At 47.0% G+C, this 21,712-nt stretch overlaps 1 protein-coding gene across 12 annotated transcripts in view; it reads left to right on the top strand.

The window, feature by feature from the left end:
• The window catches only part of PDE1C (phosphodiesterase 1C), a 276,106-nt gene that overhangs the window by 217,111 nt on the left and 37,283 nt on the right, over positions 1 to 21,712 (top strand). For 7 of the 12 annotated variants that reach the window (XR_004644507.1, XR_004644506.1, XM_034761135.1 and 4 more), the window contains exon 16: positions 6,429 to 6,506. The exons of 3 other annotated variants lie outside the window; for them this stretch is intronic. Coding sequence is in view for 7 of the 9 variants with exons in the window: in XM_034761135.1 (XP_034617026.1) it covers positions 6,429 to 6,506 (78 nt within the window). In the remaining 2 variants the exon portion in view is untranslated. Of the gene's footprint in view, positions 1 to 6,428; positions 6,507 to 20,654; positions 20,796 to 21,712 lie in introns of those variants that run through there. 2 more of the 12 variants (XM_034761139.1, XM_034761138.1) reach the window with 2 other exon arrangements.

Genomic DNA, 21,712 nt, shown 5'->3' with positions numbered 1-21,712 from the left:
TGGGGGGCGGTTTCCCCCTTCCCCCCCAAGGCTGGGAGCCAGGGGAGCAGGGTGGAGTGGGCTGGGGCTAGGTCACTCCACTTCCCGCCGCCCCGTGAGTGCGGGGTCGGCCTGGCTGCCCTGCAATCACTGAGCGGCAGGAAGTGGAGAGACCGGCTCCAACCTGCTTTGCCGGCTTGTGCTGGGGGGCAGTTTCCCCCCTGGCACTCCCACCCCCATGGAGGCCTGGGGCCCCACACAGCCTCCCTGCAGGGGGGGCTGCGTAGGGCACCAAAATGGCTAGGGATGGCCCTGGCTTTTGGATCAGGCTGTGTGCGTGTGTATGCACATATAATGCTTGGAATGAGGATCACAGCTTGATATAGCCATAGAATATGAGTCTCCATTTCACAGTTCAAGAATATTTTTGTTTTTAACCTACCCTTCATCAGCACAGAGAAAGGCACTTGTGATTTAAATGAAAAAAAAAAATGAGGGTCTTTTGGCCTGGAATTAGTGCCAGACTGAGTGTTGATTGTGGAAGCTGGGAATATTTGTATTTTCTTTCTTCCACTGATGCATCTGAATAATTTGCTAAATTTGATCACCTGCAATGGTTTTCCCAGTCATTAATGTGATTTAGTGAAGTTCTGCTTTGCTGTCATTGTATTACTCTTGTAATAAGGATCTGTGGTTAATCCTGCTTTGACTGGGTTCCTGCGGGAGGTTTTGTTTGCTTGTTTTTGTTTTTAAACCCGCTTTTAACCGAGGCTGGGCTCAGTTCACTTCTTGCACTAGCAGAGTATTCTGCAGTGCCCAGGATTCACCTCCTGTGGGAGGATAGCTAGCGTTTGCTCGTCTTCTCTCCCATAGAGGTTCCAGCATGGGAGGACAGCTCTAAATCATAGCTCATTCCATTGGAGTCCTGATGATGGAGGATACTTGGGATGCAGGGCTGGCACAGCAAGCCCATGCCTGGTGCCCCAAGAGATTGTATGATGTGATGCTTTCATCATTGTAAAGAGCCTGCAGCCTGAGGTCATCTAATCTAGGACTAACAGATGGCCAGAGAAAGTCCCACTTTTCCATAAGTGGTGTTGTCAGCAGGGTGAAACCTTGTTATTGGTTCAGGTAAAACCCTACTCTGATTGATAGGTGTGAACTCAATTAACATAACTGTAAGGTTAGGTTCCCACCTAAGACCAAAGGAGTATGTGAATCCACCCAGGATCTTTTGCTGAATAATGTTTTTGGTAGGGTCCCGTGTTGGAGGGAGGCGTCAGAACAGACAAAAAATTTGAGACACAGCTGGTGGGAGCAGCTGAAAGCACAGTGACTCTGACTCTGGAAGAAATTTGAGGAGAAGTATGTGGGTTAGTGGTGCAGGCTGAAAGGAGTGTTCTTAGCGCTGTGAGCAAAAGAAGCTGTTTCCTGCTATTTGATTCCTTCTGCGTTCAGAGATGCAGGACTTTGCAGATTCTTTAAATTATAAACAGATCTGCATCAGAGAAATATTTGACTATCACCAGTTTCTACTCCCATGTGGGACATCCCCAGGGCCTCAAGCTTTGACTAGTTACTCAGATTGGAAAGGGGCAACACTGGTGGGGTCCAGTTTCCAAGAAGAGAGATTGTGAGCCTGGTGTACCTGGTGAACCAAGATGAAACAAATAATAGAGATACTTGCCAAAAGCAAAAACAGACAGCAGGAATTAAAACAAGACGTAAAGAACAGGAGCTGGAGACTTTGCAACAGGAGTTAAGAGAAGACTTAAAACAAGTTATAAATCAGGAATTGGAGGTTTCCAAGAAAATGCCCAGTGAGAAGTTGCATTCTGAGATAAGATCCTTGTTGGAACAGCAACTACAAAGTACCTGGACAGATTGGGAAGCCCAACTGCACACACCCAGACTGGCATGGTAAAATAGATTGGTGAGGTGGGCAACAGTCGGACTGCCATAGACCAGAAGTTTTTCCATGAATTAGAGGAGACAAACAGGTTTTGGTGGGTTTGGAACTGCTAACTGAGATGAATTGCAGCAAGGATTCAAGAAGCTGAAAATTCAGTTCCAGAAGGAAATCAAAGGGTCACTGACCACAGTGGAAGGCAGCTGCTTGGATGAGGAATTGAGGCAGTCAGAGCTTGGGTGAGATATCTATCATCATTTCCTACCCTATTTGTAATCCACAGAGGCCCAGAGGGGAAAGGTTGGGCTGTCCTAGCTCAAATAATGCAAAAGCCCACTATTTCTGAGTAGAAAACTCGTTGGGAGGCTTATTTTGGCTCAATTCAACATTATAGCTCAAATGAATGGCTGGGATGGTGGACAGAAAGGTAGATTCTAGTAGCCAGCTTGAGTGGCCCAGCTCTTAGGGTACTGCACAACCTATCTCAGAAAACAGATTGAATTATCCAGACCTGCACAAGCCTTTGACATGCAGTTTAGAGCTAGCCATCAATCTGAGCTGGCACGGGGACCGCTAAGAGTTAGAAGAAAAGAGAAAGAAGAAACCTCACCTGAACTGGCAGAGGACCTGTGGACGCTTGTGTTCCTGGCATACCCAGGATAAATTGGCAATAGACCAGTTTGTAGATGCTCAGCTGGGCTTGGACTTGCAGATCAAAAGCAGCAAAAAGAGGCCAAAGACACTCAATAGTCTGTGGAATTTGCCACAGAACTTGAATCTTTCCTTGCAGCAGTGCACCAGAAGAGGAAGCAACCACTAATTGAGAAGGATGGAAGCTGATCTCTGTGAGGCCTGTAAGAAGAGATCTTCCATATGTCTGATGGAAGAGGGGATCCTAATCTGGTTCATGACCTTATTGAATGATTAGAACAAATGATAAATTCTCTTTGTAAAAAAAGGGAAACTGGCAATAATGCAAAAATTAAAGAAAACAGTCAAGTGCTGGAACGGTGAAGAAACTAGCCACAAAAAGGAGGATTGTAATAAATTTAAGGCAGGCCAAGACAGATTGTTGCAAGCATCTAGTGAAAGCCTCTCTCCCAGTTCAGAAAATGGAGGAATGTCCAACCTGAATGGGCAAAGTTTGGCAATACATGGATCGGCCCCACTGTTTTTGTTTAGATCTGGGCAGTTAAACAACAATAGTGGGGGTCTGGCTATTGAAGGAGTAATAGGAGCTGTGATGTGTACAGGAATAATTCACTTGGTCTCAAACACACAAGTTATTAAACCAGACACAAGTCTAGGCAATAGGGGATCCAAAACCGAACTGCCTAACTGGTCTCAAATGGAGACAGTGGCTGGGGCAAGGGCACCCAGCTGAAAACTGAGTTTGAAGATTAGAACTCTGGCATTTGAGCAAGAAATCTGGGTGGCTGAAATAGTGGATGAGTTATTAATTGGCTTGGATTTCATTTATGGGTAGTAACTGTGTAATACGTACCTGGAAAGGTGTCTTGCAAATTCAGTCCATGTAAATTCCCTTTAAAGATATGGCCTAGGTGAGACAAATGGTTTGTAGGTAATTAGTGTTCATGGTACGCCCACACCTTGAATACTGTGTGCAGTTTTTTGGTGGCACCATCTCAAAAAAGATATATTAGAAATGGAAAAGGTACGGAGAAGGGCAATAAATATGATTGGAATATGGAACAGCTTCCTTATGAGGAGAGATTGAAAAGGCCGGGACTATTCAGCTTGCAAAAGAGATGACTAAGGGGGGATGGGATAGAGATCCATTAAATCATGAATGGTGGGGAAAAAGTGAATAGGAAAGTGTTATCTACACCTTCACATAACACAAGAACCAGGGGTTATCTAATGAAATTATGAGGCAGCAAGTTTAAAATCAACAAAAGGAAGTATTTCTTCACACAATGCACAGTCAACCTGTGGAACTCATTGCCAGGGTCAATGAGTGAAGGTCAAAACTATAAGTGGGTTCAAAAAAGAATTAGATAAGTACATCAATGGCTATTAGCCAAGATGATCAGGGACACAACCCTATGCTTGGAGTGTCCCTAAGTGTCTTACTGCCAGATACTGGGACTGAACAACTGGGGATGGATCACTTGATAATTTCCCTGTTCTGTTCATTCCCTTTGAAGCATCTGATATTGGCCACTGTCAGAAGACAGGTTACTGGGCTAGATGGACCATTGATCTGACCCAGTATGGCCATTCTTATGTTCTCTTGTTCTTACGTTTGCAATGAATGAATTGTCCTACCCCAAGGTAGAAAGTATTATAACCATTACATGCTGAGGTGGCTTTCCAGCAAGGGAAAGATGGAAAGTGATTGAAACCTGTTTGCAGATGCAGGGTCTTGGGGGAAATCTTAGCTGCCAAATCTCTTGCAGGTCTGAAGCAAGAACCGATCCTTGTTTGTGTGCTGAATGTTTCTGACAAGCAGTAAATAGTAAGAAAGAGAAACTTGGTCAGCAGGGTGTGATTTAGCATTTCAGAGTAGGAAACAGCTCTGGGGGCTGCTTCTGTCTTGGTCTATCCATTTTTCAAAACCCTTTTCATATTGGACACAGATGCTAGTGCTTGTGGTTTGAAGGACAGAATTTCAGGTAGGCTTCCCCCCCGAATCTGAGAATATAGCTTTGGAAATTGAAACTGAAAAAGTTGTCACAGGGATGAATTCCCCATTTTAAAGCAGAATGGGCAGGGGTTGTTAGACACTGATAGGAAATACAGAGAAAAGCCCCAAAGAGATTTGGGTGGGAATAAAATTCTTTTATGTAGGTGATTTAAAACTGTCCTGACAGAAAGACACTGTGTATATGTAAATAGTTAAGTATAGTTGTATGACTTGTAACTTGTTAAAGTATTTCTTTTCTTTGTGTTTGGCATGAGTTTTTGGGTGTCACCATGTTAGGCCTCATTGGGACAATGTGCGAACCTGTGTTGGAGGGTGTTATGATGAACTGGGTGAAACCTTGTTGTGGGTTGAGTTAAAACCTTATTCAAATTGATAAGAGTGAACACAACCTTCAGTTAACATAAGGGCAAGGATAGGCCTCCACCAAAGACCAAAGGAATATGTGAGCCCACCCAGGAGCTTTTGCTGAGTTGTGTGTGTGTGTGTGTGTGCGCGCGCGCGCAGAACAGACAAAAAACAGAGATTCAGACAGCCGGCAGCTGGAAGCACTGTGTCTGACCCCAGAAGGGGTCGGGGTGCAGGCTGAAAAGAGTGTTCCTAGTTCTGTGAGGAAAAGAAGCTGTTTCATGCTATTTGATTCTTTCTGCATTCAGAGAGACAGGGCTTTGCATATTTTTTGTAAATAAACAAAACTGCACCAAAGAAATACCTGACTATCACCAATTTATACTCCCAGCTGGAACATCCCCAGGGTCCTACATTTGGATGCTACTTTGGGTTGGAAAAGGGAAACAATGTTTTGCCACTCCAGGTATGACTATCTGAGGTTTGGCCTTTTGGAGGTCTTTGGGTGGGCTGGGGGATTGATGGGATGCTGATCCACTGTTGTTCCTTCGTGTAGAGGGTTCTGCTTCCCCCATTTGTCCATGCATGCACTGCCTTACTGAGCAACTCGGGAGACATATCTCTGGTCACTGCTGTTTGGACACTGGAGCTGAACGAGCCCTGACAAAGTCTGACTCTTTTAAAATATTGACTTCCAATATAGTTTGACAACAAACATAGTCTGGTTCAAAGAGAAGGAGGAAGAGTTTGGTCTGGGTAGTTCTGCCATGCTCTCCAGTTTGTGATTGAAGTACCTGATAATTGGCAATGAAGACTGAGGATGGTCCCAGTGCACATTCCCAGGCTTCATAAAGTAGGAATGTACCTAAGGGGTCCAATTGCTATTTTCATTGTACGTCACCTAAGGCCTTGCTTTCTTGGACTAGAGCTACATAGGGGACCCAGCCACTTACCGCTACGAAACGTAAGCATCATCCAGTAAAAACAGGTCTAGAAGTAGATGTGGTTAGTAACTAAAAGTCAAATAAAATTTTTTTGTATAGTTTGGGATATTTTAAGATGGCGCCTTTAGACAGGGATTTGCCTGTGGGAGGATGTCATGTATAAACAATGTCCCATGGCCATTCTCAAAACTACTGCCCTTTAAAAGTGCAAATTTTAGAGGTCTTGATTTTGGAACAAGGACAATACTACATTTTATTGTGAGACACAGCTGTTATTGCCAAAAGGGGTTATGCATGTAGATTCACATTTGTACTTCCTTTTTCTATTTAAAGAGATACCAACATTTATTTGAAATCCACAAGCTATTTGTGAGGTTTGAATTTTCTGTTAGAGTTGTGTAAATCTTATCTGGTGACTTATCACAATAGTGTGCTAATCCGAAATATCAACTAATTCCTATATGTGCTATTTCCCATGAAGACAAATCTTTCTCAAATACTTTAATTTGATTGGATTAAAGGCAGTACTGAGCTACAGCCTATATTAAAGATGCTTATAATATGTTTCACTTCTTATTTCCAGGTGAATTAAAGGATGATAATAACCAGTCAGACGAGAAAGATCAGTCTAGTATGGGAAATGAATCAAAGAAAACAGATGGTAAGGACCTAATTTCTATCACCTTTTCCCTTCAACACTTTATGCAGTGCAGAGCATTCTAGACAGCCAATAGTTTGTCCTAAAGTTATAGTATAAGAAATTCAGGGAAAAAATACTCTGCAACATTTGGCAAAACTTCTTGGGGCATCTTCAGGTAAAATTGTCTCTTTCCCAAATAATGTCTAGCAGTACTTAATTGTTACGTTGGTATATCATGTTCCAATTACCTGAACTCACAAAATTTCTACAAGAAAAATCCTGGATAATTTAAGCTTCTCACAAGAGAACATGGTTACATTTAGCTCCATCTTTTTGACTTTCATTTGGCTGAACTCTGCTCTGAGTTACATCACTGTAAATGCAGACTAACTCCATTGACTTCAAAATTTAGCCCATAGTTTATAATCATATATCACACTATGCCAATATAGAAATAAGATTTTCCTGGTTTAACTGGTTATCTGAGAATTCCTCTGGAGTAGTGGACTCCTAAGTAAGATACAGCAAGCATAGATGACCTTGGGCTAGCCCCTTCCCCATCTGGTGTAGTGTGTACGTTAAGGACATCCTAGAGAAGAGGTATGGCTGGAATATTGCTGCATTCCAACCGGTCACTGCTGTGGACAGGGCCAGCTCCAGACACCATCGTAGCAAGCAGGTGCCTGGGGTGGCCAATGAAGAGGGGGGCGGCACGTCTGGCCGTTCAGCAGCAATTCGGCGGCGGGGTCGTCGCTCCCTCTTGGAGCGAAGGACCTGCCACCAAATTGCCACTGATCGCGATCGCAGCTTTTTTATTTTTTGCTGCTTGGGGCGGCAAAAACACTAGAGCTGGCCCTGGCTGTGGAACAGCCTATTTGGTGTCATTGAAACTGGAAACAATTTAGAGCAGCCTGGAGGCTGCTCTAAATTATGCCAGAAGTCAGACAGGTTCCCAGCAGCCCCAGGAATCAGGAAAGTATAAAAGTGAGCGTAAGCCACCTTTACTCCTCTCCCCCTCAGGTGTGCCAAATGGAGTTGTGATATAGCTGAGGATCTGGGCCTATTGCTATGGGAATGATTTTAATAACTGTTAATTAACATTTATAAATGGATACATAACTTGCTGTTACCTTTTACTCGTCTGTATATGTCTCAGTTAAATCCACTGAGAAAATGCAGTTTTCACCTTTATACACAATAGGATAGCTGGTTTTGACACTGAAAAGAATAACAATCCTATTGTAACTACTACAGCAGAAGTTAAGAATGACAATAATTATGTCTTCTATTTCCCTGAAATAAAATATGTCCCCTTAATTGGATATATGTGAATGAATTATTGAATAAGCACATTGTCCTGATAATTTTATAATTCAAAAGAAAAGGTGACACAGTTGATGCAGGAACACATATTAATTCTACCCACATAAATATGTATTTTATAAAATTATCGTTTTAAAAAGGAATGTCTGTCAGGACTTGCTTATTTTATTAGAAAGCCATATTGTTTACACACTTGAGATAAATATCTACCAGAAAAAAAAAACCTCTTGGTCAAATAATGAAAAAAAAAACAACAGAAAGGCAGCTATATTACTAAATAAATGATTCAGGTTCAATTCATTACTGTTTGCAGACCCATGCTATTAATTAATCATGAATATTCAGATGACCTCTGTATGGTCATGAAAGTATTTGCAAATGCCAAAATCTTCATGAATCTGTATTCACTTTTTATTATCTACTATTTCTTATGCACTGTGGAGAATAACTATTTGTTACTCTCCCGTTAAAAAGTCCCAGGTGATCGATCACATTGTAAATAGTCAAATGAAACAATGCAAGAGCAACCCAGAGGCTGAGTATTGTTCATTCAGACACTTCAGATAGCTCTGACCTCACTGGCAGAAAGCAAGAAAAGTTTGTGAATGATTTTCAAACCAAAGAAAAGATGTACATGTGTCACTCTCTTGTTTTGACAAATACTGTTCAATCAGCTCTATCTGTTACTTGCCATGGAACAAAGCACTTTACTAGCAGAGTGGGGGATCTAGAAAAAGAAATGCTAGTTTGAGACACATGGTTACGTACAGAAAAGTGAAATATTTATACAGGCAACGCCAGGTATGCTGGAGAGAAATTGAGAGAGAGAGAGAGAAAGAGAGAGAGAGAGAGACTGTAGGGAAATAGTCACACCTGCATGTAATGGAACAGGGGTTCTCAAACTTCATTACACCATGACCCCCTTCTGACAACAAAAATTACTACACGACTCCAGGAGGGGGAACCAAAGCCTGAGCCCTCCTGAGCCTCACCGCCCCGGGAGGGGGGGGGGGGGGGCAAAGCCTGAGGCTTCGGCCCCGGGTGGTGGGGCTCAAGCTTCGGCCCCAGGCAGTGGGGTTCAGGCTTCAGCCCTGGGCCACAGCAAGTCTAACGCCAGCCCTGGTGACCCCATTACAATGGGGACCCGATCCACTTTGGGGGCCCGACCCACAGTTTGAGAACTGCTGTACTAGAGTACAAGACCCTGATCTTGCAAAAGCTTACCTGTGCTTGACTTTATGCACTATCAGTAATCCCATTGAATGAGCTCACAATGTGTAAAGCATGTGCATAAGTCTTTGAAAGTGCAGGGTCTAAGTCGGGGCAGGCAAACTTTTCGGCCAGAGGGCCACATTGGGTTTCTGAAACTGTATGGACAGACGGCTCCCCAAACAGCCAGGCATGGCCTGGCCCTGCCCCCTATCCAACCCCTCCTGCTTCTCGCCCCCTGATGGCTCCCCCCGGGACTCCTGCCCCATCCAACCCTTCCGTTCCCTGTCCCCTGACAGACCCCAGAACCCCTGCCCCTGACTGCCCCCCCTGCCGCCCCATCCAACCTCCCCTCTCATTCCTGACTGCCCCCTGGACCCTTGCCCCATCCAACCACCCCTTCTCCCTGTCCCCTGACCGCCCCCGGAACCCCTGCCCCTGACTGCCCCCCACTGCCCCATCCAACCCCTGCTCTCAATCCGGACTGCCCCCTGGGAACCCCTGCCCCCATTCAACCCCCCTGTTCCCTGCCCTCTGATCGCCCCACCCCCTATCCACACCCTCGCCCCCTGACCACCACCCCGAACTCCCTGCCCTCTATCCAACCCCCCCTGCTCCCTGCCCCCTTAACACGCTTCCTGGAGTGCCGGTGGCTGGCGGCACTATAGCCGTGCTGCCCAGAGCACTAGGACACGCAGTGACGCTGCTTGGCTGGAGCCAGCCATGCCACCGCGCAGCACAGAGCACCAGGTCAGGTCGTGGCTCTGCAGCTGCGCTGCCCCAGGAGCTCGCAGCCTTGCCACCCAGAGCATTGCGCCGCCGGTGGGACAAGCTGAGGCTGTGGGGGACGGGGAACAGCAGGGGAGGGGCCGGCGGTGAGCCTCCCAGGACAGGAGCTCAGGGGCCAGGCAGGAGGGTCCCACAGGCTGTAGTTTTCCCACCTCTGCTCTAAGTCACTTAGGGCTTGTCTACACTGGCAATTTACAGCGCTGCAACTTTCTCACTCAGGGTGTAAAAAAACACCCCCCTGAGTGCAGCAAGTTTCAGCACTGTGAAGCGCCAGTGTAGACAGCGCACCTGCGTTGGGAGCTACGCCCCTCGTGGAGGTGGTTATTTTAGAGCTGTGGGAGAACTCTCTCCTAGCGCTCTGACGCGACCACGCAAGCCACGTTAAAACGCTGCCCCGGCAGCTAAAGCGCTTTAGCGTTGCCAGTGTAGACTAGCCCTTACAGAATAAGGTATTTGCACAGAGAGCATCTGGGGAACTTAGCATAATCTTCCCCTTCTTCATAAAATAGAAACTTTGCAGTAGCTGAATAGGAACCAACTCTTTGGAAGCTCCACATTGCATATTATATAAACTGCTTTACCTGTACATCAGAAGCCAGATCCGGAGGTCTTTAATCAGGGATAATTCCAACTGATTTCAAAGGGAGTTACTCCTGAGTAAGAAGCTGAGAATGTGATTGAAGAGTGTAAATTGTAAGCAGAATTTAGTTATTTCTATTATTCCCATTACTGCAATACCTGAGTGCCTTGCAATCTTTAATGTAGCACATGACAACACCCTGTGAGATAGGGAAGTATTTTCCCTATTTTAGAGATGGGGAACTGACACATAGAGGGGCTAAATAATTTGCCCAAGCTCACAGAAGAAGTCTGTGGTGGAGAAAAGACATGAACCCAGGTCTCCCAAGTCCTAAGCTAGCACCATCTACAGTGGATCATCCTTCCGCTCCCTTCGCCCTGTCAAACTTATTCTGGTTGATTTCAGCCAGACACTCATTACTTTACTAGAGTTCTTTACTTATGAATATCCTTGCTTATGGGGCAGGCCCCCTGTTCAGCAATGTATACTTTATCTTCAGTACTGAGAAAGGAAGTATAGTATATAATATCAGCAACACAGACTTATCAGAAACATCATCAGCATGAATAGTGTGTCAAATGTTCCCATTTGGATAGAATATTATTCGAGAAGGTTGGAAAACCTACTTTTTACCTATTGAATAATTGCCTTTCTGAGGATGCAAAGGAAAGAACACAACTGCAGACAGTAAGCAGAACAAGTAGGGAGAGGATCCCTGTTAGGGGTTTCCACTGATCTACGTGGAGGCCACATTATCGTTGTTACTGGAATTTGTTGCTCTTGGGATCGAAGCACAGTTTGTTCTATTATTTCTAATAAACTAGGAATAATAGAAAATTAGAAGGATTTTATTATGCTTCTAATCATGTGAGCTTATCATTCTAGTAATAAACATTCCAGTTTCACAGGCATCAGCACTGAGATATATCTGTACTCTTGGTTGGAGGAACCGCCACTCTGAAAGACGAAAAGATGCCAAGCATAAGTGTGTAATAAGCAATGCTCCCATCTAGTGGCTAAATTGTAACCCCACGTTTTACCAAATAGAAATTTGAAAAATATCATGTCCCTCCTATTCAAAATATTTGTCCTAGAATATGGAGAGAATATAGAGATGGTTTATTATTTTTATAAACCGAATCTACATTTCTGTGCATAACACACTTAACAAGAATTCAGGATTTTTGGTGGCTTTTTTGATATAAGCAGGCAAATATTATTAACATAGCCTGTTCGGTTATGTTGCACATGCTGCACTTGCAAACACCTACTTGCAGTCATTTGCTTCTGATTCGATTTGGCAATCACTCCCTAGTCACCAAATATACTGTAGCTATGGGCCAAGGATTCCTTTTATTACTGTGTCCAAGTATCCTTCAAGAGGATTTTAAAATACCTGTAGTGGCAGATTAGTTAGTGTGATTGCCTGAACTTTTGATATAATGCATCGTTGGTGAATAGAATGCTCTCTTCTATAGCAGTAATTCATTTTAATGGCAATAGTTCAGTGATTCTATAGGGCATTTTACTACTTGTGTTAACAGATGTCCTTTCCTGGTGTCACTCTGAACAGTGGTGCTGTTATTAAAACATATCAGCTACATCATAGAGTCCACCTGTCTTTGCAGTCTCCTTCTGGAGTGAGCACTGGTATTAGGGTTGCCAACTTTCTAATCGCACAAAATCGAACACCCCGGCCCCACCCCTTCCTCGAGGCCCCCGCCCCTGCCCCTGCTCCGCCCCGCCCCTTCTCCAAGGCTCAGCCCCCACTCGCTCCATCCCCCTTCCTCTGTCGCTCAGTCTCTCTCACCCTCTCTCACTTTCATTGAGCTGGGGCAGTGGGTTGGGATGCAGGAAGGGGGTGAGGGCTCTGGGCTGGGGAGAGAATGAGGGGTTCAGGGTGTAGGAGAAGGCTCCGGTCTGGCGCAGGGATTTGTGGGGGGGAGATGAGGGCTCCGGCTGGAGGTAAGGGCTCTGGGTGGGGCCGCGGATGAGGGGTTTGGGGTGTAAGAGGGTGCTCCAGGCTGGAGCCGAGGGGTTTGGAGTGCAGGAGGGGATGTGGGCTCTGGTTGGAGGTGTGGGCTCTGGGTAGGGCTTGGTTGAGGGGTTTGTGGTGCAGGAGGGGGCTCAGGGCTGGGGCAGGGGTTTGGGTGTTGGGGACGGGATGTGGGCTCTGGAAGAGAGTTTGGGTGTGGGAGGGGTGCGGGGTTCTGGTGGTGCTTACCACGGCTCTCAGGAAGTGGCCACCAGGTCCTTGCAGCCCTTAGGCTAATGAACAGCCAGGGAGGCTCTGCGCGCTGCCTTCACGCCTGCAAGCTCCACCCCTGCAGCTCCCATTCATCACGGTTCCTGGCCAATGGGAGCTGCGGAGCCGGCACTCGGGGCGGGTGCAGCACGCACAGCCTTCCTGGCCGCCCATGCATTTAGGGGCTGCCAGGACCTGGCAGCCACTTCCAGAAGTTGCGTGTTAGCCCTGGGCCTCTGCTGCGCTGCTGACTGGACTTTTAATGGTCTGGTCAGCAGTGCCAACCAGAGCCACCAGGGTCCCTTTTCAACTGGGCATTCCAGTCAAAAACCGAATGCTTGGCAACCCTGACTGGCATGATTTTCAGTGTTGCAGTGCAGAGTTATATGTCTATCCAGCCAAAACCAATATCCAACAGTGGAGGTGGGCTGCTGCACTAAGGAATCTCTATCCTGTGGCAAAGTCCTGCTCATCTTACAGAAGTAGGCTTGTTGTCAATGGGACCGCTCAAATGGGTAAATGAGCAAGATTTGTCCTTCTTCCTAGAAGCGTGACAATGATAATGAGGGTAAATTTGAGACCATATAAGTAGAGGTGCCCAAAGCTCCAAATATTAGGCTGATTTCTTCTGTATTGACAGAAGCATGATTCTGTTCAGCTTTCAGCAGAGTTCATGAGGCAGATACGATAGTTATCCCCTTTCCTCTGGTCCTCATAGTTTCTATGCTACATGGGACATATCACAATCCAACTTCAAAGGAAAATCGGGATCTCTGTGGGTCAAGATTTGCTGAATATAATTTCCTTCCTTCCTTCCTTTTTTTCTTTATTATTTCTGTTTCAGTAGTACTTAGAAGTCCCAATCTAGGAACTGGGACTTATTATGGTAGGCTTTATGCACATGTTATAAAAAGACAGTCCCTGACCCAAAAACCTCCCTTGAAGGCATGATAGCATTTTGCTGTCCAAACACAGCTTTGCTTGTTACTACACAGATGGTTAATTTGCTGTCCAAACATCCAATTATAGTTCACTAGCTGGATAACTATGCAAATAAATAAATAGTTATTATTCTCTAGTCTGGGCTGGGGCATGGCCATGGCTTATTTAACAAAAGGTGATACTGAAGGCAAGTTGTAATTTGAATAGACTAAGGGATATACTCTATCTGTTTATTATTTTTACTCCCCTTTAACATTGAATAGGTAATACACAGAATGTAAATGTGATCACAGAAGTTAGTTACAGGAACCCAGCCTTAGTGTTCATCCCTGATCTCAGGTATATTGTTTAATCGTGCCACGCATTAGATGACGAGAACAAGAAAATGTTTGAATAATATCTAAAACCTGTCATACTTCTTCATACTTCTTTTTGGTGGAAATCTCATGAAAACAAAGGATTGGGGTGTATGTGCCCAATTTCCAGGAATCCATTGTGAAAGAACAGGAAGCACAGCCTTTCTTACGCTACTTGGTTATTTTTACTTCCAATCTCAGTTGAAGCCAGGGTGCAAAACTTGGCATTAGGAAATGCAGTGTGTTTTGATTTCAACTTTGGGGTCAAGATTTAGTGCAGTTCTCATTGTACTTTAACTGGTTCACTCATCCCAGTTTCATGTCTGGAAAAATTAGCTGTCAATGCTTGTGTGTGCGGTTTGTCTAGGTAACTTTACAAGGTGCATACTCAGGTTAGATGTTGGCATTTGGCCATAGTTCCACGTTGCAGGCAATGTAGAACTGTAAAACACAAAGAAGTGCTCAGGAGACACAATGCTTTCCCCACATCTCCTTGAAACATAAGGGGAGTGTGAACCTGCAAAATCCCTTGTGACGATTCCTCCCACCCCCAGCACAGCCATCCAACTTTGCATACTGGTTGGAGAGGTGGGGCTATGGTCCCACTTTTAGTCTACTCATTTTAGGGCAGTTTGTACCCCCTAGAGGTGCATTGACAGAGTATTTCCTGCTTTCTACCGAGGAGGGAAAGTGCTTCTTGTATCTTCCCTCCACTAAGTCCAGGGACAATCAGGCCTACTCTGACATGTCCACACAGTCATATCCCTGAGCAAGATTGTGCCCTTAGAGTGAAACCAGATCACAGCTGAGGTAAATAACTGAAATAGAAAGCAGACAGAAAAGCTTCTCAAGAGGAAGGAAGAATATGGGATAGCTGCTGAAGAGATATTAGTAACGAGAAGCAACACATCTTGTCTTCTCCGCCCCACCAGTAGTCAGTCTCAGGTTTGCACATCCCCTCAGATCATGGCTATTTTAAAAGATATGGAAGATCACAGAATGACTACGAGCTGCCAATATGATGCAGCTATGAAAAAAACTAATGCAATCCTAGGATGCATCAAGCGAGATATATCCAGTGGTGATAGGGGAGTGTTATTGCCATTATACAAGGCATTGGTGCGACATCATCTGGAATTCTGTTTGCATTCTGGTCTCCCATATTTAAGAAAGATGAATTCAAAGTGGAACAGGTGCAGAGTAGGGCTACTAGGATGATCAGAGGAATGGAAAACCTACCTTATAAGAGCAGACTTAAGCAGCTTGGCTTATTTAGCCAAAAGAAGGCTGAGGGGAGATAGAATTGTTCTGTATCAATACATCAGAGGGATAAATACCAGGGAGGGAGGAGTTATTTAAGTTAAGCACCAATGCTGACACAAGAACAAATGGATATAACTGATGATCAACAAGTTAAGGCTTGACATTAGATGACTGTTTCTAACCATCAGAGGAGGGAAGTTCTGAATGGCCTTCCAAGGGGAGCTGTGGGGGTAAAAAACCTGACTTGTCACAAGACTGAGCTTGGTACGTTTATGGAAGGGATGATCTGATGAGACTATCTACAATGGCATGTAGCTGAGCTGCAACTGCTAGCAGGAAATATTTTCAATGGCTGATGAGGGGACACTAGAGGAGAGGGCCCTGACTTACTACAGAGAATTCTTTGCCAGGTGTCTGGCTGGTAGGTCTTGCCCACATTTTCAGAGTCTAACTGATCGCCCTATTTGGAGTTGGGAAGGAATTTCCCCCTGGGTCAGATTGGCAGAGACCCCAGGGGGCGGGTGGAAGGGAAAGGGGGTCACCATCTTCTGCAGCATGGGGCACAGGTCACTTGCTGGTTTAAACTAGTGTAAATAGTGGATTCTCTTTAACTTGGAGTCTTTAAATCATGATTTGAGGACTTCAGTAACTCAACCAAAGGTTATCGGTCTATTAATCTATCGGTCTATTAGTGGTTGGGTGAGGTTCTGTGGCCTGTGATGTGTAGGAGCTCAGACTAGATGATCAAGATGGTCCCTTTTGGCCTTAACGTCTGAGACTCTGGTCCCCAGTCCTCAAAGGTGTTTTTTCACCTAATTCCCATTGATTTCGTTGGGAGTTAGGAGTCTAAATACCTTTGAGGATCTGGGCCTCTGACACTGCAACATTGATATGTCTAAATGAAAATGTGAAACCTAGAAAGAAGAAACACTGTAACTGGAAGCATACTGTAATCCAATTTTTAAGGGATACTGTCCAGATTGTCAGTTGTGTTTTGCGTTGTTGGTACATACATGCTCATTGCATCATCCACTGTGCTGCCGGATGGCTCTGTTCTTGTGAGCAAACATGAAGATGTTTCAGCTTATTTGGCTTGTTCAGACCAGGACTAGTTTCCACAGAGTCAGTGGATGGTAGACAGGCAGCTAAGTGTTTTGAATAAGTGTCTTTCTACAAGTTAGCTTTCTATGCCTGGTGCTTTACTACTGCATTTAGATGGGAGGCTCTTGTTCCATCCAAACCAAATGGGGAAAGTAAGGAAGGAAGGAATTGACTGAATCACAGTTCATTCTCCGCTCTACTCCTAGAGCGCTGCAGCTGTGTGCCATACCTTAGTCAGCACAGACTGTAAAGTCACAGTCTAAGCTCAGGAGACTATTATGTGCCATTTCCTATTCAAGGGATCCAGCTCCAGAATCTTTTCCTGACCCTTGGTTAGCTTTGGCTGTACTGGTGCATCAAACTGATGCTATTTCAAATCAGATACCAAACAATTTTCACCCTTCTTGTGCAGACAGCACCAGCATTCTAGCTGCCACCTGTAAAGAGCAACTCTTGAGATGCACTTTATCACATCTTTATTAACAGCAGCATATTCATAAGTTATTTGATCATGAAATGTATAATAAGTTTCTACAATGGTTTTGGTAGATGGTGCATTCACTGTGCATTGCAATGTCAGACATTTCTGACATACTTGTTATTTTTCTCCTGTGCTCTGAATTTCCAAAATGTGCTTGTAATCATCGGGAAAATATATAAACTAATCTCTTCCCCCCCACACACACTAAAATGATTTTAGGTCAAATATAATAGAAGCTGTCAGACAAATACAAGTCTCTAGATCAGTGTGAACAGGACATGAAATTATTTGAAGTCATGAATGATTTAGGGCTAATTATGTGCCAAAACCAGAAATTCAGAATCTCTTCTATGCTAATACCATTTTCCCCCCTAGCAAAATCAACATTAAAGACTCCGGTCATCAGCTAAATCAAACGGATGTTATTTAAAATCAGATACCAAATAAGTATTCAAGAATTTTTCCCGCAGTGTTTATTCTCTATTTTTCTAGCTAAACAGGACTCTGTCACCTTGAAGTTATGTTCTGTTTTCTTTAGCAAGAATTATCAATCTAAAATTTCAGATCCTTTAAAAAATAGATAATGGAGATGAATTAAAACATAATGTGTTGTATTTCCTCTTTGGTTGATTTACTGTGCTGTATCTCTCGGGTCTCTTCCTTACTGTCTTTCCTGTCACAACAGAAACAAGAGAGAGACACAAATGTGCAAGTTATTCATTCATGGTCTAAATGTTCTTTAAAAAGGCTTTCCCAGTCTAACTAAAGCTGCTAAAAGAAATCTGAGTGTTAAAACTCCAAAGAGCCATCTAGTGGTTGGAGTAGGACACTGGGTCTCAGGACCCTGGGTTCTATTCCTAGCTGTGAGACTTTAACCAAGTAAATGTAGCTAAAATTTTCAAACTAGGGTGTCTAAAGCTGGGACCCATGTGTAAATGCATATTTAGGCACCCACTGGGGACAGGTACTTCAGCACCTTTTAAAATCAGGCCACTTATTTAGGGGCTCAGTCCTGCAAGGTGTTGAGCAGTTTGGCCCTGCTCTAGTAGAGAAGTTAAATATGTGCTTAACTTTAAGCATGTGACTAATCCTGCTGACATCTGTGCATTAGATGAGTGTGACAACAGTATATATGAAACAGGAATATTTCATTCAAATAATGGAATAAAATTCAAATTGCTAACACAGTGGAAAATTGGGTGATGTTCCTAAATAATTGAAATGAAAGATGAGGAAAAGTTCAAGTAAGTCATGTAGTCCATCACCTTGCTGTAGTTGTATTGTCCCCTCTAATGCATTTTATTGTCCGGTGTAATTTTAAATGTCAACGCAATAGGAATTCCCCCAGGGAGACAATTCCACAGCCTAATAGATCAGGAAGTTTCATAAACAGCCTAAATGATCTATTTTTTAATGTCATCCCATTAATACTAATTACATCTGTTAGGATATAGATATTCAGGCCTGTCTAAACAGCAGGGGCAGCCATAATCTGGGAAGCGAACGGTCACATCCTCCCCAGTCACACTGAAATAAGGCAGTTTGGGGCTGTTAAAAAGAGCTGAGAAGCAGGGGTGGAAGGTTTGTAGAAATTCTGGTGATGCCCAGAACCCACCCACCCCCAAACTCCGGCCCCACCTGCCTAAGGCTCTGGGAGGGAGTTTGGGTGGGGGGAGGAGGTCTGGGATGCAGGCCCCGGGATGGAGTTTGGGTGCTGGGTGCAGGGGTGGCGAGTTGTATGGGCCGGTGCTGCCTGGGCTTCAGCAATATTCAGGGCCTGGGGGCCCAGCTCCACCAATGTTTGCAGCTGGGTCTCTCCCCCGGCCCCGCCTGCCGCCCCCATGCGCCTCCCCCGAGTGTCCCCCGGCCCCCATTTGCTGCCCCCGCGCACCTCCCCTGGGCCCTGGAGCCTGCAGCTCCACACTGACTCTGCTCTGCCGGCTCCCCATCTGCTAGTGGCAGGGCAGGCTGCCCTTACCCTGCCCTTCTGCCTCAGACCCTTCCCTTTTCCGGAGGGACCCTCCACCAGCACAGCCCAGCCCCCACGCCTGCAGTCACTGCTCCTGCCCCATGCTGGGTAAGGGGCAGACCCATCCCTCACCCCCAGTGAGGCTACAATGAGGGGAAGCAGCAGGGGAAGAGGCGCACATGGAAGCCCCCCCCGGCACCCACCACAGGGGAGGTGAGGGGGCTTCCTGGTCCTGAGAGGGGCCCTAGGAGCACGTGCAGTGACAGTGGTGGGGGTGAGTGTGCTGCCGGTGGGGGGAGAGGGCTGGGAGTCCTCTCTGCCCCAGCCCCAGGGCAGCCTGCCTGCACCCCAAACTGATCCCCAGCCCTGCCCCACTCCAAACCCCTCATCTCCAGCCAGAGCCATCACCCCCCACACCCCTACCCTCTGCCCTAGCCCTGAGCCCCTCCCAAACCTCTCATCCCCAGCCCCAGCCATAGCCCTCACACCCTAACCCTCTGCCCCAGTCCTGAGCTCCCTCCTGCATCATGAACCCCTCATCCCCAGCCCCACCCCACAGCCCTCACCCCAACCCTCTGCCTTAGCCCTGAGCCCCCCAACCCCCTCACCCCCAGCCTCACCCCACACCCCAACCCTCTGCCTTAGCCCTGAGCCCCCCAAGCCCCTCATCCACAGCCCACCCCACAGCCCTCATCCCTGCACCCCCTCCTATCCCCAAACTCCCTCCCAGAGCCTGCACCCTGCACCCCTCCAGCACCCTAATCCCCAGCCCAGGTCCTGCACCCCAGACCTCCTCCCCCACCCAAACTCCCTTCCAGAGCCTTAGGCAGGTGGGGGGTGGATTTTGGGGGGGAGGCGGTTTCTGGGCACCACCAAAATTTCTACAAACCTTCCACCCCTGGCTGGGTGCAGGCTCCGGGCTGGGACAGGGTGTGGGGGTGCAGGAGAGAGTGAGGGGTGCAGGCTCTGGGAGGGAGTTTGGGTGCAGGCTCTGGGCTGGGAGAAGGGGTGGGGGTGCAGGAAGGGGTGATGGGTGCAGGCTCTGGGACGGAGTTTGGGTGCAGGCTCTGGCCTCAGGGTGGGAGTGTAGGAGGGGTTGAGGGGTGCAGGCTCTGGGAGTGAGTTTGGGGATAGGAGGAGGTGCAGGGCTGAGGGCTGTGGGGATGAGAATGAGGGGTTTGAAGTGTGGGAAGGGGGCTCAGGGCTAGGGCAGAGGGTTGGGGTGTGGGGTGAGGGCTGTGGGGTGGGGCTGGAGATGAGGGGTTCATGATGCAGGAGGGGGCTCAGGGCTGGGGCAGAGGATTAGGGTGCAGGGGGATGAGGGCTCTGGCTGGGGCTGAGGGGTCTGGGGCGTTGGAGAGGCTCAGGGCTAGGGCGGAAGGGCAGGGTAAGGGCAGCCAGCCCTGCCATTAGTGGATGGGGGGGGCACTAGGACCCTGCGGCAGCAGTTGATGCCGGGAGCCGGCAGAGCAGAGTCAGCATGAGCTGCAGGCTCCGGGACCGGGGGAGGTGCGCAGGGGCAGCAAGTGGGGCCAGGGGACACTCGGGGCAGGAGCGTGGGGGCGGCAGGCGGGGCCGGGGGAGAGACCCGGCCCCAAATTTTGGTGGAGCAGGGCCCCTGGGCCCTGAATATTGCTGGAGCCCTGGCACCATGGGCCCATACAACTCGCCGCCCCTGCTGGGAATGGGGACACTGAAGAAGGAAATTGGAATCATTGCTTGCTGGAAGTTCACCCCAATAAACATCGAATTGTTTGCACCTTCAGACTTCGGGTATTGTTGCTCTCTGTTCATGGGAAAAGGACCAGAGAAGTGAGAGGGTGAAGGAATAAGCCCTCTAACATCTTGGTGCCGTGACTCGGATGCATCGCTTCGGACAGGGGGGTGGAAATTGTTTCTTTTGTTTTTCAGACACTCTACAAGCAAGCTGTCGCCAGCGGAAGAATACCCCAGAATACCATGGATATATGTTTTGTGGTGTTCGTCTGTGGTGTTTGTCTTGTTGCTAGCATTGCTGTGTTTCAATGAACAGAAAACCTCATGACATGGGTAGGGGATGGCTTCAAAAGGCTAACCTGGGGGGGAGATGTGTATGGGAATGCAAAATGCTCAACTAGGAGGCCAGCACCTGTGTAATAGCTACCGTGGTACATGGAATGGCAACTAAGCTGGTTGCCACAAACCCTATGGGAATAATGAGAAGGGAAGGCACTCGCTGGGAATCAATGCAGGGGTGTGTGACATTGTGTAAATCCAGAGAAGATGTTTGGATGTTCCCCTCCCTGATGGCCATGGAGGAGCACATCCAATGACCTATGGCAAGGGGTGGACAATTGGGTGTACTGTGTATGAGGTGTTTTGCTGGGAATGTACATATTAGTAGGGGGCATAGGCGCCGACTCCGTGGGTGCTCCAGGGCTGGAGCACCCACGGGGAAAAATTGGTGGGTGCTGAGCACCCACCAGCAGCTCCCCGCCCCGCTCCCCACCCCGCCCCAGCTCACCACCACTTCCACTCCACCTCCGCCTCCTCCCCTGAGCACGCCGCTGGGTCCTGCTTCTCCCCTCTCCCTCCCAGTGCTTCCGCCATGAAACATCTGATTCACGCAGCAAACCTGGGCGCGAGGGGGGAGAAGGGGGAACTTAGGGCAGGAGCCGGGACTGGGATTTGGGGAGGGGACCAATAGAGGCAGGGAGGGGGTGGAGTTGGGCGGGGACATGAGCACCCACCAGCACCCAATAGAGGCAGGGAAGGGGCGGAGTCGGTCTGGGGCGGGCGCGCAACCACCCCCTGGTGCCAACAAAAGTTGGCTCCTGTGGTAGGGGGCACAATTACAGCAGCCCATAACCAAACTACATACTGCTATTTGGACTTTGGTGCACAAATGGATCTGTGAATCTTATTGCTGTGAATAATCGAACCAGTGCATACTGCCTGATTCCATTCCAAATGGTTAAGTTGGTTTGGAC

This window comes from Trachemys scripta, chromosome 2, assembly GCF_013100865.1.
Source record: "Trachemys scripta elegans isolate TJP31775 chromosome 2, CAS_Tse_1.0, whole genome shotgun sequence".
Taxonomy (NCBI): Eukaryota; Metazoa; Chordata; order Testudines; family Emydidae; genus Trachemys; species Trachemys scripta.
This window is presented reverse-complemented; position numbering and strand designations above follow the sequence as displayed.